At 36.3% G+C, this 27943-nt stretch overlaps 1 protein-coding gene across 1 annotated transcript in view; it reads left to right on the top strand.

Annotated features, from left to right (window-relative positions):
* SLC25A12 (solute carrier family 25 (aspartate/glutamate carrier), member 12) overlaps window positions 1–27943 on the top strand; it is a 48189-nt gene that overhangs the window by 19615 nt on the left and 631 nt on the right. Inside the window, exons 4-16 of the mRNA XM_009996147.1 lie at window positions 141–280; window positions 1925–2071; window positions 2155–2293; window positions 3678–3771; window positions 4393–4477; window positions 9858–9942; window positions 10406–10564; window positions 13777–13829; window positions 14020–14100; window positions 22610–22750; window positions 24679–24817; window positions 27047–27205; window positions 27375–27465. Coding sequence (XP_009994449.1) covers window positions 141–280; window positions 1925–2071; window positions 2155–2293; window positions 3678–3771; window positions 4393–4477; window positions 9858–9942; window positions 10406–10564; window positions 13777–13829; window positions 14020–14100; window positions 22610–22750; window positions 24679–24817; window positions 27047–27205; window positions 27375–27465 — 1513 coding nt within the window. The remainder of the gene's footprint in view (window positions 1–140; window positions 281–1924; window positions 2072–2154; window positions 2294–3677; window positions 3772–4392; window positions 4478–9857; window positions 9943–10405; window positions 10565–13776; window positions 13830–14019; window positions 14101–22609; window positions 22751–24678; window positions 24818–27046; window positions 27206–27374; window positions 27466–27943) is intronic.

Genomic DNA, 27943 nt, shown 5'->3' with positions numbered 1-27943 from the left:
GGTTAGCAATTATTCTTAACAAACTAAAATACTTCTTAAGAAAACAACTGCTTAAAATATTTTTTTGGGGTATTGTTCCTGGTGTGTTTGTAGATATACTGTACTGCAAAGCTCACTTGTTGGTTTTCCCTCTCCCTAAGCAAATGTTAAAGAAATATTTGAACAAACTACTATTCATCATCAAATCCCCTTCAACTGGGACTGTGAGTTCATTCGACTGCATTTTGGACATAACCGGAAGAAACATCTTAACTATTCAGAGTTCACTGAATTCCTTCAGGTCAGTTATTAAGCTTCTTCCAAAGTAGAACTGAAATTATTTTAACTTCTAATTATACACTAATACCATTATAATTTTTGAGCTTATTCTGGTAGTGATAATCATCATCTGATACTAATCATGGCAGTTGTGATCAACTGTTATTTCTCCATACCAGTTTTGTAAGTAGTGTGTACTCATTATGCTTTGAGTACCATCCTATAAATGAATGGGACTAAACATATTGTTTATTAAATTATTGTATTATTATTAAATATATTACCTATATTTTTCTGCCCAGTAGACCTGAAGAAAAATAGATCATGCATTTCTAGAACTCGCCATTACTACGGAATAGTTTTGGACTTACTGGCTTGAAAGTAGGACATGATAGGTGTGCTTTGACACAATCTGTACTTACTGTTCAGGATAAAAATAGGAGTTTCTAGAAAAACACATCTAAGTAGATAGGATCTGAAGTCTATACGTTAAATTGAGATACTGGAGTCTTTCAAGGCTGCAGTGTAACTTGATGTTACTTTCAGGGAATAAACTGTGTCCTGCATTTGATGCTTCATGTTTTAAGACATGTTATAAGTGATCCCAGGCATGAATTTGGGACACTAATGCAGAAAAAAAATCAAATCGGTAGTGAGAAAAATCTTTGTTTTGAGAACACAGAGCAAAGTGATAAGTATCGGTTTCATCTTTACTGTCATCATATAATAAAAAACCCTTGTAGGAAAGGGTAGTTTGGATTGTGGTAATTTCAATATGTACACCATTTGGATATTGTTGTCCCTCCTTTTACATCAGGTTGTTTCTCTTATTTGCTCTGCCATATTCTGGGGTTTGGGACTTGGATCACAGCAGGATTGTTGCACCGTGGTCTAGAAAACTTTGATTTTAAGGTTATGAGACTTAAATTACTGTCAGGGTGATACAAGCTAGATGCTTTGCCCTTTTCTTACTTTCTGCCAGAACATGGTTATTAATTTAGTTGCTTCTAGAGGTCTAAATGACACCTGAACGTGCTTTATATTTTGCTTGAATAGAAGGAAACAACTTTTTCTGGACAAATAATTTACAACCATCATTACTATATTGCGGTTAGGTTATTGTAGTGTGCTTTATATGAAGATTTTTACAGATTGTATAGTTTTAAATTGCTTGAAATGAGTGACCATTTCTGACATTATAGGAGGTGGCTGCTGGGGGCAATCTAAATCTTTATTATATAATTTGCACTGTCCTCTTATTTATTTTCAAGTACTTTTCACTGAGTTAGTTTATAATAGCCCAGTCATATTTCATCTTGCATGTGTAAGAGATCAGCTCACTTGGAGTCCTTATGATTAGTATCAAAAGTTTATCTATCAGTCAAGTATTTAATAAAGGAACAGAAAGCAGACAGGACATGGGTATGTGAAGTTTGTTTCTCAGATCTGTACAGTTGAATTGAGGCTTTTCTTTGACAAAGGAATGAATATGTGGGTAGAATCAGTATGCAGATTTCTTTTAATTGAGTTTACACCGCAGTTGTGCTGTGGTCTATACACACGGATGTATTGATGCATGTTGTAAAAATATGAAATTAGTGAGACTTTCTGAACAGCGAGTTACAGAATTGTCTTCTAATCTGCTGCTTCTGAATATTCATTTTAGGAGCTGCAGTCAGAACATGCAAGACAAGCCTTTGCACTGAAGGACAAAAATAAAAGTGGTATGATAACTGGGCTGGACTTCAATGACATCATGGTTACCCTTCGCTCACATATGCTAACTCCATTTGTGGAGGAAAATTTAGTTTCAGTAAGTGTAATATATCTGTAATTTGTAATAAGATGTTGTAAAAGGTCTTAAGGCACTTAACTGCGTTCATTTAATTTTTAAAGGTAGCTGGTGGAACCGTTGCACATCAGGTCAGCTTCTCCTATTTCAATGCATTTAATGCTCTTTTGAATAACATGGATCTTGTTAGGAAGATATACGGTAATATAGCAGGTACCAGAAAAGATGTTGAAGTCACAAAAGGTAAACTATATTTCCTACATTTTATTAATTTTCTAGTTTTGTCCAGTTTTTAATCTGGTGTTGCATATGGCTTAAGGCAAATCAGATGCTGCAATAGTATGCAAGGTTAGGGCTACTGTGAAAACATTTAAAGCGTGATTTTCATCCTCGCAAGTTGGTAATGAATTTCAGCTTACTCGTTAAGGAGAAGAACTGGGATTCTGGCAGGAGCTGTGTTTGCCTTATTAGTTTGAATAGGTTACTGCAAGTCAGTATATTATTGAGGATTTTACCACTCCTTGAAAGGGATGCATGATTGCTTAGAGATAGAAAGTAACTAGAGAATGTGGTAGAATGGATTAAGTTTGAAAATCTGTAATCCATAATCTACATGTTGTTTTAGCTGTAGTTACTTTATCTAGGGTTAAATCTTTTTTTTGGAAAAAATTGTAATAATTTGTAACTTCTTAGTGCTTTCTTGTGTGAGTGGTTTTATATATAGCTTTTGTCTGTTACAGGCAGCCTATGTTACAGGACGTAGATAATCCCTATGCATATGAGAGGTGGCCATATTCTGGTCTTGCCACAGGCATGAGCAAACTGCTTTTATAGTAATTGAATGACAATTTTTTTCACCAGTTTTATTACCTGTATGGATGAGACCAAACAAGCCCATGTAAAGAGCATGCAAAGTTCTTTTTTTTTTTTTTCTAAATTCTATGTTTGGCTTATGTTCACATGCTCTGCTCTGCATACCTTTCGTCCCTAAACCAAAGCACAGAATGCCTGTCCTTATTCTTCAAATTGTGCTAGCAGATTGCCCAACAATGTTTTTTTCATGTAGATCCATAAATACACCTTGCTAGGTTTTGTGTTGTGGAGAAAAGTTGCTGTGTTCACTGCTAAGGCTTGATTACTGTAGCTCACCAATTATGTCGTGAGCATGTCATGTAATTTGGCTACATGAATCCCTCAGCTTTGGGTCACTTTGAGCTAGCAGAGAAAGAAATCTCGACATGGTGGCAGTGGATGAATCAGTTGCCCTTAGAATAGGCAACATGAACTGTGAATAACAGAGCATTTTTCTGTCTGCACTGTTTTGCAGACTTCAGAAACAAGAATCACAACTTGTGGGTGTGGTTTCATTAAGTTTGCTAGTATGAGGATTTTTGTTAACTTTCATTAATTCTTACTGTAAATCAAAGTTGTGGATTCAGACTTGCTCTGTGTTGAAAAAGCCTGTTTCAAGATAGATGTCCTCCTAAAGATACCTTTTCCTTTTGCATTATGGATTTTGCTTCTTAGCGATAGAATTCATTTTTATGATACTAAAGTTATTTGTAGGCATTTAAAGAAGAAATTTGACAACACAATTGCTTTATTCCTCTTTCTCTTTTAAATCCAGAGGAATTTACCCACTTTGCGATCCGATTTGGACAAGTTACGCCACTGGAAATTGATATTCTCTACCAACTTGCAGATTTATACAATGTTACTGGGTAATATAATAATTAATTTTATCATTGAAAATAATTATTTTGCTGTTTTCTGTTTGAAAAACACACATTTTCATCTTAATTTTAAAAAGTTGTGTGTTCTATTGCATTTCATTGCAGTAATTTGTTCAATGTAAATTGACTTTGGTGTATGCGTGGGGTTTTAAGCAAATCTAACAGATTGAGCACCATTATTAATTGTCATATTACAGGTATACATATAAAATAGCAAAATTCATTACATTAGTCCCAAAAGGCTACAATACAATGGTATTATTAACTTGGTTTGCATATGTCTTCAACGTGAGTGAAACCTTAGGTAGGAATACCTAGAAATAGTTTAATTTGTGTATTAAATCCCTTGCTACTAGTAATCAAGAATGTGTGTCTGAATAATCCAAGCTTCTTTTATCTTCACTTGTGAGGTGCAAGACAAGAATCCCCTTCTAACTCCAGAGGTTCTTTATGGCAGTGTAGCAGATTTCTTAGATGTGCATTCAAGTATGACAAGTGGTGTTTTTTTTAAACTTGGGATGTATTCTGTGGGTTGTGGCCAGGAACACTCTATTGAATATGTTTGATGTTTATCTATCAGTAACTTGGTTTTCTCTGCCTTATGTGAAGGCGCTTAACCTTGGCAGACATTGAGAGAATAGCACCGCTGGCTGAAGGTGCCTTGCCTTACAACTTGGCAGAACTCCAGAGGCAGGTAGGTAGAAGTGATACATGCAGTAAAATAGTTGAAGTTATGTGAATGTTTACATATGCTTGCATATGAAAAATAAGAATAATACACTTTAAACAGATTCCTAACAAACGAATCATGCTGTGTAATTTCTATGAGGGTAGAAATGGGGCAGACTATTGAGTATGTGTCTAAACAAGATATTAGATGTTATATTGAAGCATGGCCTGTTTAGATATAAGCACATATGGATATTTTTATCACTTACTGTGAATTCATTAGTTCACTCCTGAAAAGGACTTTCACGTCACTAAGTAGTGTAACTGTAGTTATAAAATTATTTTTAGATAGTGAAAAAGGAGTCTTAAATGTAAGGCTTATAAATGCCTTTACAAATGGTTTAGTGGTTTGGGATTGTAGGGAGGATGGTTGGACTTGATGATCTTGAAGATCTTTTCCAAACTTGATGATGATTCTGGTTCTAAATTCTAATAAACATGTTCTTTTGTGAAAAATTGGAAGAAATTATGGGCTTAACCATTTATCCAAAATGATTGTTGAGTTTTATAATCACTTGTTGGCTATCTGACCTAGACAGTAAAAGAGGAATTCAAATTTATTGGGACTGATGAAAAGGGTAGAGTTAGGAGATGAAAAATATTGCAGTAGAATGTTAACCCTCTTTCACCAGACCTTTATATTCCTGTTTGAAGCTCTGCATGATTTTCCTATTAGACATATACACATACACCACAGCGTAAGAGTCCTAGATTGTGCAGTAGGATTTTGAATATAAATTGCTTCTTACTTTGATGGCTCTTTTTACAACTGTAAGAACTGAAGATTTAGGACCAAACATTATACAGGTATTTAGCTTATTTTTAGACTTTCCACCACAGGTATTGTGTACCTTACTTTCCACTTTCAGGAGTAGAGCTTGCAAGTTCATGTTAAAAGTAAATCTAGATTTCTTATCTTCACTATATTTTTGATTCAACGTTCTAATCTGAGGGGTTTTATTTTACAAGCAGATCTGTCTAATGCTAGTTAAGTTGTGAATTGAATCTTACCTTGACCTTCATCTAAGGCTGAACCTGAATTACCACTGATATTGAAGCTCAAAGCATAATGGAGCATCTGCTGTGCTGCTAATATAAATATGTTCCGTTCCATTCCAGATATATTCTAGAGGAATCCTTTTTCTGCAGTATTTTGTAGGTGACTGCTCTGATGAGACTAGTCCAGGGGGAATTAACTCAACTGTTAATAATGTAAAGATACTAATGCACTGAAGAAAATCCTTGAAATGGTTACACAGCAGATTTGAAAGGGAAGACATACATACATGGTGAATTTACGTGGTGAATTACATGGCTGCACATTGGTATTTCTTATGCAAAACAAAAAAATGGGATCTGATCTTAAAAGTTTCAGATGTGCAATTTTGTATTTATTTTTACTATTAAAACTTCATGAGAAATTGCAGTTCCACACTGATCTGTACGATCTTAAGTAAGCTTTACAACAAAATACAGTAGTGTTCATCTGAACGAGTACATTTTGCTCCAAGATTGTCTCTGTGTCCCCTTTCCCTCTGTAATATAAAAAGGCAAGTAGGATGTCTGATTCTTAAGGTCTTGTATGAGCATATCCCATGGTTTTGACTAAATACATCTTTGTGTACTCATTAGAAAAGTATAATTTTTTATCCTGAAGGTTCCCATTTTCTTACAATGTCTAAACAACTCCAATTCTCTCATTTTCAGTCTGTGTTAAGAGTTCCTGGGGTGCCTATCAAGACATCCAAGGGCTCTGATTCCCAAGAGAGCGAGCCTGGCTTGGGATGGGTTCTGTCCCCAGCTGTCCACACCTTGCTTGGTACACAGATAGCTGAGCTTCTTACAGATCAGCTGCTGAACAGCTGCATCTTGCAGCTTAGCATTTATGGCAACTGATACTGGTGATGAGTTGCAGTATAATGCTGCTTCTGAATTGCAGTAATTCTGCAACTGATCCTCAAGTAGCTTGGCCATCTGGGCCATTGGGGCAGGAGGACATGCAGCTGGCAGCAACACCTTTGTCAGCCATTCAAGCTACACTGTGTCCCATAAAATGAAATTCAGATTCTCTGTCTAGGTGATGCCAGTGACAATATTGTGTCAGGGTGGTCTGAGGTAAAGCAGCAGCACACTGATAAAATTACCAGTGCCTTGTTTGCCACATGACTGTCCTGTATTTGCCAGTGGATGAGGGGTCCCAGGAGTCTGTCTGAATGCTTGCTTTTATAAAGACTTTTATTTCTGAGCTCCCTTTTTACATGTATTGCAAAGAGGTGCCTTTTAGCAGTTATATTCACTGCAAACTCTAGGATATGTATCAGTGACAAGAAAATCTTGGAGTAGTTCAACTGCTGTGTTGAAAAATTGTCCTACACTGAATATAGGAAGTCTTTCATATGTGAGACTTTGAGTCTGTTTTGGTTACTGTTACTACAGGTGGATTTGATCCCTCAGTTCTCATTCAAACAAATTGTTTTGCAACACAGTGTCTGGTCTGTTCATAATGTTACCACTCTGTTGTCAGTGGCAATTAGACATACCTTAGCCAATGAAATAAATGTCCAAAACCAGTCTTCATATGGATTCTTGTAAACAAGAATGATGGAATTGAGTGACACAGAAAGCTGTATACAAGAAGCGGCAACACAGGAAGTTCCACTTAAATATGAGAAAAAACTTATTTACTATGAGGGTGACAAGGCACTGGAACAGGCTGCCCAGGAAACCTGCCTGGATGCAGCCCTGAGTAATGTGCTCTAGGCCATCCTGCTTTAGTGGGGCAGTTGGACTGGATGATCTCTAAAGGTCCCTTCCAACTCTGACAATTCTGTGATCCTGTGATTTATCCAGACTAATTAAAAATATTTTTATGAATTTTTGTAATTACACTTCTAATTGCCAACTTTGCTTCAAATCAGTGTCTTTCTGGCACTTACCTTTCTGTAGACAAAATACTAACCTGTGTTATTTTACACTTCAGTATTACCTTTGTAACTTGGTACAGTTATAAAATGAACTCACCAATAAGTTTGACTCATCATTAGAACAGAATAAACTCTTTTCACACCTTAATAATAATGCCTTAAATTTTCATCCTATTCTACATTCTGTGTTAAGAGAGGACAACAGAAAGCAAAGTAATTAAATTTTCTTTGTTTTATAAAAAACAGTCTTTTACTAGACCTTATTCTAAGTGAAACGTATTTAACTCTATTGATAAAATGAAAGATGACCCTTTGAGGAAGAGCAAATTTCATTCCAGTGAGGTCCAGCTGTCCCTTGAAAAGCAAAACAAACCTGTAATCACTTCTATGTTGCTTTAGATTTTCCTTTAAGAAGGAATTTTAAATTTTTACATAAACTCACTTTGTAGATTTGATGGAAATGGAAATTAGTCTGCTTTCAACCATGTTTACTTTATTGTCAATTTTTTCACCGTGTAAGATTTTCTTAAACCCTACCAGCTGAATATCCTATGGGGATGACAGCAACAGTAATTTTCTGTTTATAAATATTCATTATTTGAAAGCTATAGCATTAATTACATTGATTTACATATTCATCTGAACACACAAGTAAACTGCAAATTTTGTGGATGCTTATTTAATAATATAAAAGTGCCATTTCCTTCACAAAGAATTTGATTTTTTACATCCAGTGGTGTATTTATTAAGATTAATGTCTGACTGCAATTATTGGGTTTGTATGAGACCTCTGCGGAACTTAGAAGGATAAGAATAACCTTCAAACAACTAAAACGAAGCAGGTGTGCTAAACAAGGAGAAAATTTTTGTGGAATGAAAAACAAGTCCTGCTTGTAAGCCTTCTGGGATATTATTACTGCATGTATCTTATTTATATGAATCAAAAGAAATACCTCCATATTTTAGGATTTATTTTTGTGGTTATTTTTGTTGTGATTTTTCTTTTCTTTTAGATCAGGAAAGTGTAGTGTTTTGAGACTAGTGAGGACATTCTTCAGATTTATTGCTTCTATTTGCTTGTGCTAGCCAGAATTTCTCTGTTAAGCTATATTGTTGGCAGAGGGAGATTACTACTGGAAGGAAGTGGTGACAGCTGTATCTTTTTCTTTTGTGGAAAAACAGTGTAGAATAGAATTAATGGGTTTTTTTTTTACAGATAGTGATCCCATGTCAAGCTCATAGGCTTTTGTCCTACATTGTGTACATGCAGTGTAACGTTATGCAGTAAAGGCAGGTTTTTGTACATTGACAACACCAGTTGTTGACACCAGTCAACACCAGTCCAAGGAGAGTACCTTATGCTGAGGTGCATTATGTTTTTCTGTGAATATTCCACATTCCAGAGCTTCAATATGCTGAATGTAACTTACTTAAGTAGCCTTGCTGAGTAGCTGTGAAATGTACATGTGATAATCTTTGTGGAGAAATCATAATGGAAATGAGAGCAAAACTTAACATAGCAGCCTGAGGTCTGTTTACATTCCAGCTGTGCTGACAGCAGTGCACCTGCTGTGGTACAGGGTGCTTTTTGAGATAAACACATTTTTGTTTGGGAAATGGGCTTCTCTAGTAAAGAATTTAACAGCTTCCTAGCCACTTAAATAACCTGGACAAGTTATATTGAATAATATAAATCCCCTTATTTGTATTTGGAATAACATTTGGTCCGTGTTGCATACTTTATAGTGCAAATTTGTGAACACTTACATCTTGTTTATCAGTTATCTTCTTTCTAATAACCATCTAATAATATAATGATGAGTCTCCGCAAGTATTTTTTGTGCAGACTTACATTTATTTAAAATAATAAAGCATATAAAGTAGTGTATGTGATGGAAGTGATCATCATATCAGTAGATTATCAACTGCCTGAAAAAGTCTTGTGGAGAATACTTTTGGGAGTAATTAACTTTGTGGTTGTTTTGAAGACACGAAATGTCACGTTTATGCTCTGAATTAATGTACACATCATCTTAAAATGTATGAGATACTGTCTGTGAGATACTGAATTCCTTTTGAGATACTGAATTTTATTTGAGCCAAAAACGGGTTCCATGTTTTACAAATTCAAAGGTAACAGAATGAAAAGGAGCAAAGTTGATTTGAGTTTCTGTTTACTTTTTTCTGGATCTTAGCAATATGAAAGCAATATGTTATCTGAAAAGAGTATTTGAAAAATCTGCTTCATTCATTAGTGTAACGGAAGTTAGATTAGCCTGGAAGTTAGATAGTGTATCTTTTTTTTTCCCCTCCACAGCAGTTTTTATCAGATTCTTTCTGTAATGTAGTAAGAACCAATTCACAGGCATCTTTGTTTTCCCATGCAGATTTTAAATAATTTTTTTTCTTTTCCTCACACAGCAATCTTTTGGAGAGTCAGGCAGGCCTATCTGGGTCCAGGTAGCTGAGTCAGCCTACAGATTCACTTTGGGCTCAATTGCTGGAGGTGAGTAATATTTCTGGTTTCTGTTTTCAAGCTTGGGTTAGTTTAACATTGTCTGCAACACTACTTGGTCTCATCTAAGGTGCATTTCTTGGTTATACACTTGAAGATATTGAGAGTAAAACCTCTTTTGATTTTGCCATTCCCTTTCTTCCTTATTTTGTATGTTTTAGTGTCCCTTCACATTCCTCTGAAACTGTACTTCAGGAATGAAATTCCTTACTGGTAATTCAGATTGCTTCTTTTTCTAATTGGTTTTCTTTGGTCTGTGCACCTTGTTTTATTGTAATAGTGTAAACCATTCTCCTTGAGACTTTTTTCTCGACTTCCAGTATTGTCCATTCTTATTTCCAACATATCAGAGATCTTACCATCTTATATATTTTTATGTTTAAATAATCATAAGAATTATATACTGTGCCAACAGTGACACTGCAGAAATAATACTCCAGATGCTTCCTCACAGCTGTTGGTGCCACTGCAGTGTATCCCATAGACCTGGTGAAAACTCGTATGCAGAATCAGCGCTCCACTGGCTCAGTCGTTGGAGAGTTGATGTATAAAAACAGCTTTGACTGCTTTAAAAAAGTGTTGCGTTTTGAAGGCTTTTTTGGTCTTTACAGAGGTAAGTGCATAATATATATCTCTCTCTCAAGTTGGAGATTTGCTGCTTTTTCTTAATACTTCAACAGCTAGTTTCTTGTAGGAAAACCAGGAAACTTTGATATCATGTACAATTTCCTTCTGTTTCATAGAGCTTAATGTTTGTCTTATCTTGAGCACTGTTCCTCATAAACAACTACTGGGAAAAGTGGGGATTTTTTGTTGTTACTGATTTGTTCCTTGCTTCTTAGGTTGTTTAAAGTTCTTATTTCTGGGTTGTGAGTGTTGTGGACACAATTGTTATATCATAAACTAAGGACTGTAGCTTTTGGCTGGAGGCAAACATCGGGAGCAGATTAGCATCTGAGGAATAAAGGTCTATTTTACTGCAAGTATTTTCTATTGAGAGAAGAAAGACAGTACTTCTGAAATGTGCCTGTTGAACTGGATGCCAGATCTTATGCCTCATACTTTTGCAGGTAGTGGGACTTGTTTTATTATTTTATCCTGTGGACAAGAAATTGCATCCTGCTGTTGTATTGTTCTATTTTACTTTAAAATAGCAACAGTGGAACTTGTAGAAGTTGTAATTTAAAGAAAATAAAAAACTTCCTCTACACCACAGGTTAAGAATTCAAAGCAACTTTTAATCAGTTTTATCAGTTAGATTCAAGTCTATCTTAGATCTTTTTTTTAGTTTAGGAGAAGATTCTGAAGGGTTTTTTATCACATCAATAATGTGACTTACATAGAGGGTGCATGCTAGCCAGTTGCCTGAAATGCATATTTAGTTCTCTATATTGTCATTTCACACAGTTTAATGAAGTGCACAATATTAATAAGGATTGGAAAGCTATTTGTTGATTGGCACACTTCTTAATTGGAGCCAAGTCACTTACTTCTGTGATGGTCATACCCTTTTTCTATTTTGTGATGTGTTCTGTTGTTGAAGACATTGGACTGTGTCCTGGAAGGACACTGAGAAGTTTTTGAGTTTGATAGTCTGTGGACACTGGCTAAAGAGTTTTTTGTATTCTTACAGGATTTTGCTGTGCAAGTGAGTAGAGGGAGGAATATGTCAGGAGTAAGATGTTAATGAAATAGCTGCAATCTCTGTAAATTCTATTTTGGTGATAAATTGGTTTTATTTTTTGTTGCTAAATCTTTCACAAAAGAAAATACACCTTGAGTTACATTTATGACTATTTCTATAGTGCTGTTGTACAGTACTCTTTTCTTTCTCTTTCTGTCCTCCAACCCATATTTTTGCACAGCAGCTTCTAAAACTGATAGTTGTTATTTTTATTTTTGTTTTTAAACATTTCTCAAACACTTTGAAATCAAGATTGATTCCACTGATGAATGAAAATCAACGCTTTACATTTGAGGAAAAATGTGCTTCTTTGAAAGAATGTCAGCTTATTAAGCTTTTTGATAGTCTGTTTAATAATTGTCTTTAAGATTGTTTAGCATAAGAAGTTCATGTAGTTGTTTTGAAAATGTTAGTTAATGGTCAGTGTATTACTAAGATCTTGGACTCACAGAAATAGATGGTCTGTAGAAGTGTATTAAACTAAACGACTAAACAACAGTTACGGAGTTGATTGTGGATCTTTTACTAGGTTCTTATATTCCAGAGTTGTATTATCCTGATTGTATCATAGTATAACAGTACAATGTAGTCCTTTACTGCAGTTTAAAACATAGATCTGAATGTGTACTGGATGGTACATATTTTTAAACAAAAACTTGTAATTTAAGTTGATAAAATCATGACACCTTTGAATCCTGGTATCCAAAATAATAACTAATGAAGTAGCTTCTAAGGTCACTCACTAGACCGTGTTCCGGGTTCTCTAGCACACTGAATGTGTGTGACCAATAAATTAATCTGCAGAAAAGAGAGGGGGCAGGATTGTCTTCTGGTGTTTTGTCTGGTATCTCGGGGTTTTTAAAGTGTAGGTGCTGCAGAGCTGGAATTTTTCATGGTAGATCAGAGTTTCAGGTTGGAAGAGCAGCATTTATTTTTGTTACTGTCAACCTTTCTTTGTGTTTAGTAACTACCTTTCCTCAGCATAGTAAGTCTGTAAATCATGCAGAAAGTACAATGTGGAAGAAAACACTACAATGCATATGTTAACTGCTGCACTTTCTATTTAGGTGTGTTTGCTCTGAGCTTCCTTTTAAGAATATAAAAATTCTGTAGGCTGAGTACATTTGATAGTTTTGAACATTTTAAATGAAAGTTTAGCTATTCTTTTCATTTAGCGGATAGTGGAAAACTGCACCACTACAGTTTTGTTGCTGATATTTTATATAATTAGCGTGAGATTTTTTGTTAGTTAACTGGGAAAATACTTTTGACAAATTATATATTCCCTAATCACGGGACAACATGAGGAAGTGAACACTTCTAATAAAATAAGCCTTTTAAGTTTTGTAAACTATACATATGCCAAAATGACTGTGAAGAAAACAGATTTAAAAATAACAGCTACTGTTATAATCTTGTATGTTAGGGAGTTAAGACTGCCATCTACTGATTTTTTTTCTTAAACCTGTTTGTTCCTGGAAAAGTGTATGTGCTTCTGTCAAATGGCAGTTCATTTTCTTAGCAGCTTGTCTAGGAGCAAGGTCCTTTTCAAAGTAAGTTTCTGTCCACTAATGCTTCCTCTTGGTGAGATAAAAAAATTAGTAGTAATAGAGTTTAAAGAAGTTCATGCTACCCTGTTGGACTGAACATGAGACAATCATTTACATATTTAGTTGACTGTAGCCTTCTGAAAACTCATGCTACTGAGTCAAGTAGAAGACAGTTGGTAATTTATTGTAGTCATGTATATCTCACAGTTACTTTCCTATTTTAAGAAGTAGTTGCAAGATTTATGGGAAAATTGTATTAAGGGGCTAAATAAAAGCCAAACTGACTCTTATGTAGAAAACACATCCAAGGTGTATGTTTAGTCCTTATGCCCTTTTTTCTTCAGTATGGCAACAGCATCAGGCTAGACTTGGCAGATCTGGTCACCCTTTTCATTACCATTTTCAACAGAAATTTTAATATAAAATTGTATCTGAATGAATATGCAGTGCTCTAGGAGTATCACATACATAAGTGCCATCCACCTCAAAGGATATCCCATGTGCAGAAAGGCATTTCTGTAGAGCTCTTATAAAATACTAGTTTCTGTATTAGGAAGATAATGTTGCCTTATGATGTCTTTGTTTCTATAGGCTTGTTACCACAGCTGATAGGTGTTGCTCCAGAAAAGGCTATTAAGCTAACTGTACGTATCTTTTTTTTTTTTTCCTGGCATCCTTTTGTTTGTTAACATACACAGGATTTATTTCCTAAAATGTGTGAAAGATGACCACTTACAAGCACTCTAATATATATGGTTACATATGTACTTGATATATGTTAATACAGAGAAAAAATAACTTAAAATTATGTGTAATGTATTGTATCTTTATTAGGTTAATGACTTTGTCAGAGACAAATTTACTAAGAAAGATGGTTCCATTCCACTCCCCGCAGAGATCCTTGCTGGAGGTTGTGTAAGTATTTGTTCTGTATTCCTCAGAAAAATTGATTCTTGTCACTTGCAGTATAGTTGGAATGACAGTTAATGGGTGTGCTTTGTAGATTTGAACAGGGCTGTTCTTTTTTTCTCTCAGTCACAAGAACTAAAGAGGTGTACTTTTTCTATTTGGAAAGCTTTGGATGTATCTTACTTAAGTTTCCTTGGAAATATGTGCTTGAACAACTTCTTGTGGCCCTGTTTGTGACATGCAGTTTCAGCAGTGATTTTAGAGTGGGCGTCTTTTCTCGCTTTCCATACTTTTGCTTGGGTTGGTGTTTATTGTTTGTTTTAAAGATACAGGTAGTCCTTGAGAACAGATGCTAGAGATCATGTTTGAATTGCCTTTGATAGGTGGAGGGGAGACAGAACAGTTTAAAAAAATCTATTTCTTGCTGAAGATTTGAAGAAGGAAAAGAAATACCCTCTTTAACTTTTTCTGTTCATGAAAATGTGGAAAAACTGAACAGTGTAGTCTTATCTTTCAGATAAAAGATATGAGTGAATTTTCTGTTTAAATGACTTAATGTAAAATGCAGCTACATTGCTCCAGATGTTAAGTACACCCATCGTTTAAATACAGTCAAAACCGTGTTGTCACTGAGGGCTGTAATTCTGTGCATCTCTTAGCAATCTGTGTGGTTTTAATGTATATTGATGATAGATTTTTTTTGCTTTTGCACATTGGTTAATTTAATTTGTGGGTTCTCCAACAATTGTTAACCCTATAAAATGTTTAAGGCTTGAGTTAGGTTTCTTTTGTAGAAAAGAACACTAATAACTTCCAGTTGAGTAGGCTGACAGGCTGGCATAAAACCTCCTCAGCTTACAACAAAACCTGGGGCGGAAAGGTTGTTGACCTCTGCAAACTTTTAATTCAAAGAAGCAGCCCTGAAGGGAGACTGCTTATAGTTCTGCCTGATTTAATTTGGCAGCCTGGTACATACTTGAGTCTTCCCCTGTCAGTTTACAAATTTTATTTTCTGAGAAATGTGAGAAAGCAGCTGTGATGTGTAGCTAGCAAAAGACTAACCTTTTTCTGGAAAGCTCAGTAACACAGCACATACAGGTCATTTTATGATAGAAATGAATATAATTAATTAGTGCTTTCCTCTATGTTGTGATTAAATTAATAATTAAAATAAAACATCTGATAGTAAGTTTTATTATTTTTCACTGTTTTGTACTGAAATGTACTGAAATATTAAATCTACATTAGAGGCTTTTCCACTTGCTGGTAGGTACTCCTTTTTCAAAGTAACTATTGCCTTCCTGTAATGAATATGCAAACATTGCAGAGCAATCTGAGTTTCAGTTGAGGTTTCAGAAATTTGGAAGTTTCTATGAAACTGAGCAGATTTCTGATTTTCCCTAGCACAAACCTTTCTTCCAGATTGACTGTCTTAGCTGGTGCTCCTATCTCCATTTTGAGATAATATTTAATTCACTTAATCTGGGATAATCATAACAAAGCTTGCCTTCATAGGAAGGGAGTTGGCCACAGTTTAGCAACCTCAAAGATACCAATTTCTTTGTAGCCTCCTCTGGATCATCTGATATCTTTCCAGTTGATAACTTCTGTCTGTACTGTCTGTACTGTTGCTTAGTTCTGTTTTAACAATTCCACTTTATTAGGAAGCCTAGAAGGTTTATTCTGAAAGTCTCAAAGTATCAATTGACTACAGTAGTAGCAAGTTGGTATGTTACTCGTTCTCATCCTCAGTCCCTTTCATCCTCATTGTGATGGCTCTTTTCTGCGTTGACTTGCTTGGAAATAGTGTTGATTTTCACACTTCTGGTGTTCATTGTATGCTGTTTTTCTACAAAATATTCTGAGACATAATCAGCACTTGTGTCCAAGGAAGTGCCACGAGTAAGCTTAGTCCATTTCTATGTGCAGGGGCATGCAAGACTTTCTGTTTGGGTGACCTTTCTTCTCAATTTTTCCTTTATTCTGTTCCTTAGCTCTCTGTTACTGATGGGTTATTGTTTGGGTTTTATACATACTGAAATGATTTTCAGCATCTACATTTGGGTAACTGTTTTTTTTGTGGATATTTTTTATTGTTCAGCATGTAGATACTTTGCTAAAAGTACACTATAAATATAGGCTAAATTCAAAACATGCTTTTCACCTTGTTGTAACATCAGAAGAAAGAGCAGTATGCCTGTATGTAGTTCTCAGAAGTGTACTTCTTACTGTTGCTGGCCATCACTTGCCTTTGTTTAGGATTGAACCTTCTGATTAACAGGGGTAAGGCACTTTTAAATAATTTCTAGAATGGAACTTGTAGTGGATGAGCAAGATGAGCAAGCCATATTTCCAACTGTTTTATAGAGTTTCCAGCAGAGGCCTAACTGACCGTTGAAGGCCCACCTTCTTGTGAGCTACACAAAAGCCTATTGTGCATGCCACTGTCCTCAACTGGAACAAAATTAATTCTTGTGAGGAAGCAGAGGCAGCTTGGGAACAGATCCAGCAAACCTAGCAAATTCTCCTCTCTGAATTGCAGTGCCATATCAAAGCCTACGTTTGTTGTTACAGTCTTTTAAGGCTAACATATGAGGACAGGTGAAACCTTTGACATTCAGACAGTGGTGATTCAAGAGAACCTGCAGGGACTGTTCACTATCCTTAGCTCTGGAGCATCTGCAAGAACCATCCATCAGAGGGGCTGCCCACAGACGTGTGCCTCCTCCAGAAGTAGTAACCCCAAGAGACTTGATCTCTTTGGCCAAAATCTGACTACTCAGGCTCCAATTATTCTCAGCTCCCTTAAGGTTATGGAAAAAAAACTCCTGTCCCCAGTAAGAGGAAATGTCTTCATTCTTGTAGCTGTTAGCAAAGACATCAGTCTGTTTCTGCAGCCAGCTGCCCATCTGTCGTCTTTTCTTCCTTACTGTAGGGCAGGGACCTCCCACAGGCAGCCCATGCCCTGTGCTCCTTGAAACCTATGTGCCAGCTGCTGGGCAGTGTAAATGTCACTGGGATGTGTACGTTCTGCTCTGCCAGAGCCCACATATTCCCAGCTGTTCCCAAGCTGTAGCTGTGTTTGAAATCTGCAGAGCAGCTTACAAGGGGCAGCTCAGTTAGAGTGGTCAGGTCATACCTGTCAGTGAAAGGGCTCTGGCCCCTGATGGGTGAAACTGATATCCCATCCTGTCTTCCCAAGAGTGTGCTGGTTTGTTACTCATCAACAGCACTATCCACATTTACGCATGTTCAGAGCAATTTCTTTACCTACTGTTCCTGTAATTAATTGAATTACATTTCATTGTAATTCAGTGATTAGCTTGCATTCCCGCCTTTGGAGTTTTGGCTACCATTAGCTTTGAGTCACAGGGGGACTGAGTGAGACTTTGGCAGTGCTTTCCTGTGTCCCGACATCAGCTGGAGAAGCAGAGGGCACATACCTGGTACAGACAGTGCTTCTCACAGGAGTTTGCATGTATTGATGCATCTGAGTACATGGTGAAGGGCAAGATGCTGCAGGACAACTGGTTGTGCTCAGTTGGGAAGTGATGTTGATCTAGAGATGTAATGCTATGTAAATGTTTTGTAGGCATTGGTACAGGAGACAAAGGTGCTGTGATTTTCAGCTGTTCCCTACTGTTTCTGAAATTAATTGAATTACATTTCATTGTAATTCAGTGATTAGCTTGCATTCCCGCCTTTGGAGTTTTGGCTACCATTAGCTTTGAGTCACAGGGGGACTGAGTGAGACTTTGGCAGTGCTTTCCTGTGTCCCGACATCAGCTGGAGAAGCAGAGGGCACATACCTGGTACAGACAGTGCTTCTCACAGGAGTTTGCATGTATTGATGCATCTGAGTACATGGTGAAGGGCAAGATGCTGCAGGACAACTGGTTGTGCTCAGTTGGGAAGTGATGTTGATCTAGAGATGTAATGCTATGTAAATGTTTTGTAGGCATTGGTACAGGAGACAAAGGTGCTGTGATTTTCAGCTGTAATTCCTATGAGTTACATGGGAAAAAAACGGATTCTTCCCATCAACACAGTGTGCGTGGTGCTTAGCATTTTCAGTGGATCAGTCCTGTTTCATCAGAAAGATATTTTTGATTCATGCTGCAGGGAGGAAGAGGGTGTGAGGTGCTAGACAGGAGCAGTCTCAGAACCCTTCTTGGAGCTGTAAGCAATGCATGTGTTGATGATTTGGAGTAGGGCATGTGGATGTTTGCACACACACTCCCACAGAAGTCCAAAAACTCTTGTACATTTCAATATTAAATGTAACATTTAGTCTAAATATTTTTGTATATTTGTAAAAATAATTTTCATGTGTAGTTTTACATACAAACACACAAACCTATATAGGCTTATCAAGCAAGTACAAATGTGTCAAATATTTATTTTTGAAAAAAAAATTTTAAATGTTGCTGTTTTCGTTTAACAAACACAAAAATATAAAATTATTGCTGTCAGTACTTTTCCTTCAAAATCTTGAAGATATGGTACTTCTTCTAATATACTTGAAACAGATGAAGGTAGAAGCAGAATGAAACTTTACTGCTTTGTCTTGATCCCAACTGCGAACATTTAAAGTTAGGGAGAAAGTTATTCTTTAATAAAAGAGACAGTCACCTTAGTGTAGGTGCACGAACAATGGCAGCTTTGCCTTGAGAAAGAAGTGCAGGTCCTTTTGATGTTTTGAAACTAGACTGTTTTAGGTAACATCTTATTTTAGCTGCTTGTTTGGGACTTAGTTGTGGTCCAAGATGTGGTAGTTTCAGAAAGGAAGGAAGGAAGGAAGGGCTTGAAATAGGCCTCTCCCCTTTGTAGCATATGCCTCTCGGGTAGAATTGGAAAGGGCAAGAGGTCTCATGTTGCAGGGTCATTTGTGTATTTCCTTCAGCCTTTGGCATGTCATGGGGCGTTTGCTGTGGGATCTCAAACTACATCCTTTCTCTCATAACCTTTGCTGTCAGATTTAGTTCCTTTATTTGCTCCTTGTAGAGTTATTTTACATGACATTAAGGTTAAGTAGAAGGTTTTATTACTGGTATTTTTGAAGTGTATGAATAACCTCCATTCAGAAACAAATTTGTCAACCTTTTTTAAAGTGTCTGTTGTAATTCATGTGTGAAGCAAGGTTTTTATGGAGGAAAATCTAGATTTAGTACACGTTCTCCAAAAGAAATTGAAGGACTGCAATATACTTCTGTCTGTACACATACACTTGTATTTAACATACATAGCTGACAGCTGAAGGAAGGTATTTTGAAAAACAGTGACGATGATTGCCAATGACTTGCACAGAAGCATGGAGATTTGTACTGCAACCCTGCACACTGCCTTTTCATTTTTGTTTTGTGTCATTCTATTCTGCACCCTCTTCTGGGAAGTGCTTCTTCCTCTTCTACCAGGCAGCACTCTTCTCTGCCTCACACATTCTTCCTCAGATAGATACTTAACCATTTACTTGAAACAAGCAAACTTGTATTTTTTAAAAAACACAAAATGAAAAAGTGAGTTTTCTTGTGTTACATGTTCTGTATTAAAATCAATGCTTCTTAACTGTACTTCTGATGATCTAAGGACCTACCACATTTGTGCAATGCCAGTGAATTAAGTGCTTCTCTTCATGTGAATCAAATCACTGCTATGCAGAAAAGTAGAAATTGATAACAGGGAATATTTAACTGGGCATCTGAACTACTACAACTCTTTGAGAAAACTGCCTATTGAGAAGTTTACTCAAAGTATTAGTATAATTAAAGAACTTTTCAAATGTTTTTCTACTGATAATATAACTGTATGTTAGGGTTTTCCTTGTATTTTATTTTGCTCAATAACCCAGTCACCATATTTTAGCATTAATATTGTTGTAGTATATGATTCTGTATTAGCAATGTACAGTCCCTAACATTGTATATATAACTAGTATTGCTACTAAATTATTAAAATGTGTTGTGTTTAGAGTTTTCTCTTTCCATTTCTGTATCACAGGAGGGCTGTTGCTGATGTTAACAGAAAGGTAGGCAGCTGTGCACCTAGGAGCAGAGAATGTTAGTTACAGGAAGATTGAATTCAGAGTAGAAAATAGAAATGCTTACAAACTGGCCTATTTGTTTCTGTGGTGGGTGTTAGGCAAATGGGAAAAGTTATTTTGGCTGCTCTGCAGGATGTGCTACTTTATAAAATTAAAAATAAGAAATGGAATTTCACATATGTATGTAAACAATGCATATTTAATAGTTGGGTAGCAGGTCATTCTCTAGAAAGAGTGAATTTCTTGCTTAGTGTATACATTTAAAAGTTACTTGAATTTTTTGTGTGCTTCATTGTATCATGTAGTAAGAGCATTCTGTTTACTGTTTTATCTACCAGAATTATTTTTTTAAATTATGTAGGGTTATGAAAAACATTTGAAACATTAGTTTTTGGTTAATCACAATCCATACAAAAAAATCCTTTGTTGTTTAACAGAACTTGCCAGATTAGTATTTTATTTTTATTTAGATTGAAACTTTGCCAGGCAGGACAGCCATTTCATCTTGCATGCCTAGGTGTGTATGAACTGTGAAGGAAAAGTGAGAAGTTAAAGAGGTTCAGAAGAATAGCTTGGGACACAAATGGTGTCAGGTAACTGGGTAAACTCAATGCTGTAAGTCCAAGGAACAGAGAAGATGGGATCAGTTTAGCTCATCTGGGAGTTCCAGTGATGTTCCAGATGGTTGCAGTACATGTCGGATTTGATTTTCTTTTCAGAGGGGTGAAGAAGTGAGGGAATAAAATGAGGATTAACAACCTAAACCAGTTATTTGACTGAAAAGTGTTAAAGACGGTAACTACTACAGTGGATATAATTAATCAAATGCAGGGGTTGATCTCCCACTGTTTGCGTCAAGGTACTTCAGTAAAGCCATAAAAATGTTGATTTTTAAATGTCAGTATTGGATGTAGTAATAAACAGGGCTTGCAATGGAAGGATGGCAGTGTGCTCAGTAAAGGTTAGGTGAAGTATCAGAGGCTCAGTCAGGGAAGATTTTGATGCTTCACATCCCCCTGTTCTGCAGATAGTAAGTACCCAAGTGCATGGTCATTCTCAGTAAGAGCTGTTGATTTGCAGTGCTTGTTTGTCTCAAATCTAGAATAATTCAAGTTATCAGCTTCTAAGCCATACTTCAGGGCTAATCTCAGGTTTATTCTGCCTGCTGCTGGAGAGAGGACGATTGTGCTCAAGGCAGAAAGGATTAGTGTTCATTAGTTCTGAATCAATTAGCAGAGAACACCATGCATGCTGTACAGGAGGTGCTGTAGCAGACTATTGATTTTCTCTTCATGCACACACCCTGAGCATCACAAAGAGAGTTTATTTCCTGGGCAATTTAGAAGTAGAAAAAAGCTTTAATTGCAGACGTTCTGCATCTTTTTCCATCACTAAAATTTGATGGGTTGGAGGAATAGATCAGGATTAAGAGAAGTTTTTAAATTGTGGTAGAAATACTTTTTAAAGTTGGTTGTATTCAAGTGTTTATATGCCATAAATTTTAAGGAAGTGGTTTTAATTTTTAAATGAAAAAAGGTGGCTTAGGAAGAGAGGAAAAATAAAGTTTAGTAAACTTCAGCTTTTTTGTGATGAACCACACACTTCTCTAGAAGTGAATGGTACTACCTACAGCAAACCAGGGAGAAATCTAAACATGTCATTTTAAATAGGTTTACATGCTTCTGAAACTGATCTGTCAGATTGAATCTTTCAAATCTGCAACATGGTTCTTTGAAAATCTTTGGTTAAAGTGCAGAATCTGAAGCAGCTCTGCAACACTGCTGCTAGGAAGTTTGCAATATAATCCTTAGCACTGCTAACAGAAAATTTCCTGCATATAAAGTCTGCCATGCTCAGCTCAGAGAAATTACGACTCCCATATCGATCTAGTACCATATTTTGAAATGTTACTCTTCCTATTTAAATTTTATATTTTGTTTCCACTTAGGACAATTAGTGGGTGCTAAACAAAAATCCAAACACCTTTTCTAATAATGTAAATACACCATTAAATGCAAATTTACCTTTTAAACAGCATCACCACTAAATGCAAATAACATGTCTTCTCATTGGTGATTGATTATTATTGAATAAACATAAGGTTGTCTTTATATGTGTTTGATGCTCTAGTAGTACAAGTCTAATGATTATTTTAGTTTTGACTTTTGTGTAATGTCTGGTAGACTTTTAAACACTTCTAAAAAGTGATGTCAAGGAGAAAAACAGAGACAAGCTGAGTTAATACACCTCTCTGGATTACAAACATCTAAATGTAGAAATTCATTTCGTGCAAACCCATGATTTCTGATTCAGAGCTTTTAGCTTTCAGACAGGTGATGTATTAAATATCTCTCATGTATTTTTACATGAGAATATCAACCAATGCAGTGAGAAGCACTCAGCACCTTGCAAGAGTCAGTCTGTCACCATGTGCTCTAGTAACACAATTTCCATTCTTCTTACTTGGGTTTGCAGGCAGGAGCTTCCCAAGTCATCTTCACTAACCCACTGGAGATTGTAAAGATTCGGTTGCAGGTAGCAGGAGAAATTACTACAGGACCCAGAGTCAGTGCCCTCTCCGTTATAAAAGATTTAGGCCTTCTTGGTCTTTATAAGGTATGTACTTCTGCTTTGAGTGGCTTCATTGTTTTATGCTAAACTTTTATGTTGTTGAAACAAAAACTGTTAAACCAAAGAAATATTAACTTAAAAACAATCTCTTCCTGCAGGGCAGCCCCACAGTGGAAAACTGAAGAAAACCCACTTCTATATTAATGGCAGTGGGAGACAAAAAAATACTCCCCCATTCTATCCTTTAGGCTTTTATGCCAAGCTGCAGGGAGTCCTGTATTGCAGACCTGCTGGCTTTTGGCACTGGTCATTTTATTTGGTGGGGTTTTGTGAAGAGTTTCTTTAGCTTTCCCTGTATTTCTTACGTTTATTTTGAATCTCTGTTACTGCTATTGTTACCTTTGCAGCAGGATATTCTCTTTGTCTTAATAATTTGATGTCAGTGAAACAGTAGAGGAGTTTAGTAGGATTCAGATTTTTAAGAAGTTAAGTGGTGGGATTTGTCAATAACAAATTCCAGTCAAGAAAGACCCATACTGTATTGTACTTAAGCAGAATGTCAGTCAACAGATTCCTCCCCTGCAGTTATACTCACTACCATCATTACTGATCAGGTGTAATGGAGCAGAAGCTATTAGTTTTCTTAAAAAAGGAAGAGTATTTCTTCCTGTATCTTCTGCCAGTGCAAGGGGTAATACGTAAATTCAGCAGTTTTATTAGCTGTGCACTTACAAAACATTGTTTTACATGGTTTGTCCACAGACCTGCAATAATACTATAAAAATGTGCAAATTTACTTTTACAGCTGAAGCTTTTGTTTAGAATCACTAGGTCAGATTCATGACCATTTCATTTCCTACAGGTCACAGGGGTTTTGGTACATGGGACAAAATTACCATTTCTGTTTGCGGTAATTAAGCAATTTGGCTTACTAAAAATCCTGCTGTCCTTTAGAATTGCATTATCATTTGTGAGTAACTCTAGGAATTCAGAGCGTGAAGTATCTGTGTGAAAATCATCAAAGGGACAAGTTTCTCTCTATCAGATCTTTTGCTTAAGCCATGTAGGGTTTGTAATGTGTGCTGTCTGTTTATAGAACTACTGGGTGACTCAGGCGAGAAGGCTGCCAGCTCGGGGTATATTGGTTGGGTATTTTGGCCAGGAGCAGAATGCTTTCAGAATATAAAAATGAACTTTTTGGACATAAAAGTGGTTACTTGAGCTTTGTACATAAAGGAGTTATGGCAACAGGCTCATGACTGAAGTTACTGAAAGAAGAGTATTAGATATATTTAATTACAAGGATTCCACTGTTTCTACAGCATGTAAAATTCTGTTGAGGAACTCTTTAATGCCATGTTGTGGCCAGGAGCTACTCGTTGCAGTATTATCATAGTCCATTAGTTATACATTCCTGCATGTTCCCTTGACAAAAAGACTCCTAGTTTGCAGCCCTCTCCCTCTTACCACTAGGTTTCCAGTGCAGCTTCTTCAATCAACCAGATGACAATCAGTAGAGATTTCTATGAGGTCTTAAGTGTCCTCACTGATATTTTAGTAATGTTTTTTTGTGTTTTGTGGAAATAATGGTATGCAAGGACTTGCCTTGCTGCTTCCATGGTTGTGGGTTCTTGTCAGCAAGACATAAGGACAGACCTTTGTCACTTTCTTCATCACATTTGGACACATCACGTGTGAAAGATATTTATCCTAGGTACTGATGTCATACGTATTACTTATAAAAATTAGACGTGAACCTGGAATCTTTGTAATTCTAGAAACTTCCTTCAGATGTGCTTTATTCTTTTTTAAAATTCAACTCTACATCTTGTTTCCTCAGACAATTTATTTTCTGTTATGTACCCGGTAGATCAAAAGTGTTGGTAGTCCCTGGATTCAGGTGGCTTGCTGGATATCAATTTTTACCTTACTTACAAAAAGTATTTGCATTGTGTCTCTTTTGTGTGTGACAGGGTGCCAAAGCATGTTTCCTCAGAGACATTCCCTTTTCTGCAATCTACTTCCCTGTTTATGCTCATAGTAAGCTGATGCTTGCTGATGAAAATGGCCATGTGGGAGGGCTTAATCTCCTTACAGCTGGAGCCATTGCAGGTAATTTTGCAGAATGTTTTCTAGAAGTATTTTTCTTATTTTAGTGAGTACTATTTAATATTCATTCAGTAGACCCAGATAAAGGAAGGGTACTGTATCATTGTATCTGATCTAATCTAAATTTTATCTGTTATCCTTAGTGGGAGGTGATGTAATTTTGATGGAAGCTAATTACATTTGCATAATGTGGATAAACAGCATAATGCAGCTCAGCAACTTGTAGCCAAATTTGATCTGTCTGTCTCAATGGGGTTTTACTTGTTAACTGTGCTCTCAAAGCTGAAGGCTAATTTGAATCTTTGATGAACAGAAAATATCACAAGAGCTAAGAAGAAAATGGTCTATCTAGTTTTGGATTCCTGAATAACTGAGAGAAAACTTTGTTCAAATGTAATTGCTAAAAATAAGGCATTAGTTTGAGAAGAGGCTGAAGTTGAAGTATCATACTCTGAAATGTAAAATATTTTAAGGCTTCTCAAAAATATTAAGTGTAAAGAAACACACAGTTAAGATAAAAATTTTTTCTAAATGGCAAGTGATGTAAAAATACTAGATGTAGGACCTGTAGTGGTGGATATTTAAATATGTGGATACAGATGGCCAGATTTGGCGCTGCTGAGTATTAGATCATTAGAATGAAAGCAGGTGTCTGCAGCCTTTCAGCCATGAACAATTTGGTGTTGGAATCTGTGCAGTTCAGAATCATCATTGGGCTGAACAGACCTTTTGTCACTTGTTACAGTCATAAGGAATCACTACATGTACATCAATCATGAGCTGTGTGTAAAGAGCAGTTTCCCATATGGGACTTGATACAGAGCTCTGTGCCAGTGGGTAGGGTTCCTTGTGCCAGAGTGAAGGGAGAGACCAGCTAGGAAACCAGTAACAGATGTGCAGCCCTGTTTATTCTCAAGTAATTCAGAGCTGCCAGAAATTGTTTAGCTTACTGTACTCAGAGAAGCCCATATAAATATTATTAACTTGTACCTCATAGAAACACTCACTGTTTTTCACAGCTTCTCTTTGTTTGTTTCCTTAGTGTTTCTGGGTACTTCATGTTAAGTGATGAAACCTATTAAAAATATGTGTAAATCTCGTAGGCCTGGTTTCATGGTGTGTAGAGGAATCTTCCTTTCTGAATTGCAAATTTCAAATTCCTGATCAATCTGTTCCTGTTGTGTGTGTGCAGCAGGGAAGAATACAGTCTGAGCATGTCTGCCTGTAATGGAAAATGTGCACATAGTTGCCATTAGTGTATGCTTTTAGACTTAACTACATTGCTTCTATTTTCCTTTAAAACCTCCTGAACTGATTAGTGACACTTCAGAGTTTATGGTCACCTACCCAAATATGTGACTTGTCAAACTTTTAATCCAATATTAACAAATTTTAAAATTTCAGCAAGTCAAAAACCAAAATTTAAAGTCAGAAGATGGTTCCTCTTTTGAAGAGGTTGACATTTTTACAGTATTCAGAAGTATTCAGAAATATCTCAGATAACACAGTTAAATACTGTGGAGTACATTTCTGAAAACTTTCTCCTTTCCTTTGACTAGAAAGCCGAGAGTGGTGCCTTGGGAGTGGAGATTTGTTCTTCCATCACTGTTGGCTAATATCACGCTGTTGGTACTAAGCAGACTTGTAAAACACCTTCATTGTCCTCAGTCTTTTTATGGCTTGCCTGTTGAAGTAAGCAGCATCTATTCTCCTACAGCACAGTCCAAACAGCAGCACAGATGTATTTCTGTAGAATAGGTGTTTTAAGTAAGTTTTCTTCTACACCTTTAGGTGTAGGATTCAAGTACCCAAATCGATCATCTGTGTAATTATCAAAATATGTTGTAGAGTATTAGTAAATAAAGTAAGGTTGCACAACTGATTTTTGTCATGGATACCTCTTATTACATGTATATTGCATATGTATGCATTTAAAAATATCTTTTATCTATTTGAAACTACTGTTAGTGACAGACCTAGGATATGTGGACAATTGCTGTTGATAGTTTATTATTTTCTTTACTATCAGTTAAGCCTTTGCATTTATGAGACTCAAAAGGACCATACCAAGCACAACAGTTTCTATTAGCATCAATTGTAAGAATTTGCAGTTTTAGTAATGTCCAATTCTTGCAAAAAAATACTAAAGTTTGCAGCTGTATTTTTCAGTTAGAAGTGTTTCATCTTTTACAAGATTCTTTGTGCAAATTAGATGTGGTTTTCTTCTAAAAGGTGTGCCTGCTGCTTCTTTGGTAACCCCTGCTGATGTCATCAAGACAAGACTGCAAGTGGCAGCTCGCGCTGGCCAGACAACATACAGTGGAGTTGTTGACTGTTTCAGGAAGATTCTGAGAGAAGAAGGCGCTTCGGCTTTTTGGAAAGGAGCTGGAGGTGAGAAATGCACTCTGAATATTAGGGCTGACCCTCCTTTGTTAAGGACTCAAATTAGAGGTGTATTTACAAGGTCTGATTCTGAAAAATGTAACATCTTGTTAGAAACGTTTATCTTCTCTCCTGAAAAAGTATGTTCTTTGACACTATGGTTTGTAATATTTAACAGCTCGTGTGTTCAGATCTTCACCTCAGTTTGGTGTTACTTTGGTCACTTATGAACTTCTGCAGAGATGGTTTTATGTCGATTTTGGAGGCCTGTAAGTCAAATGTTTGCTTTTGAGCTTGCACAAAATACCTGTCAAGTTACAAAAAAAGTCACCACTTAGTGACTTTGAGCATCTGTACTTAAAATTGCAGTATGCAAAAAATCCCCCCCATCCTTACACAACTAAGAGAAACTAGCATGCTACTTCTAAACAGGTGAGGAGATAAAGAACCAGTTCATGTTCATTTTAAATTGCTTAATATAATTTTATTTCTATTGTAGCAAGATATTTTGTCCATTTTCACTGAGTGACTGGAAGTTAGAAGAATTTACAAAGCTATCGATAACAATGTAAATTCAGTGGCCTTGATTTCCCATTAAGTCATGGTCTGAATTCAACTTTACTTGACCACAGCAGTGCATTAATTAAGTGCTTTAACAGTCTTCCATACTCAGACAAAAGCCCTAAGTATTTAGGCTAGATTTTGTAAAGTTATTCAGGCTTAAGAAAACACTGTAAATAAAGGAAA

This window comes from Chaetura pelagica, unplaced genomic scaffold, assembly GCF_000747805.2.
Source record: "Chaetura pelagica isolate M959 unplaced genomic scaffold, ChaPel_1.0 scaffold3, whole genome shotgun sequence".
In the NCBI taxonomy this organism is placed as follows: domain Eukaryota; kingdom Metazoa; phylum Chordata; class Aves; order Apodiformes; family Apodidae; genus Chaetura; species Chaetura pelagica.
The sequence above is the reverse complement of the archived record's forward strand: the minus strand, read 5'-3'. Positions and strand labels throughout refer to the sequence as shown.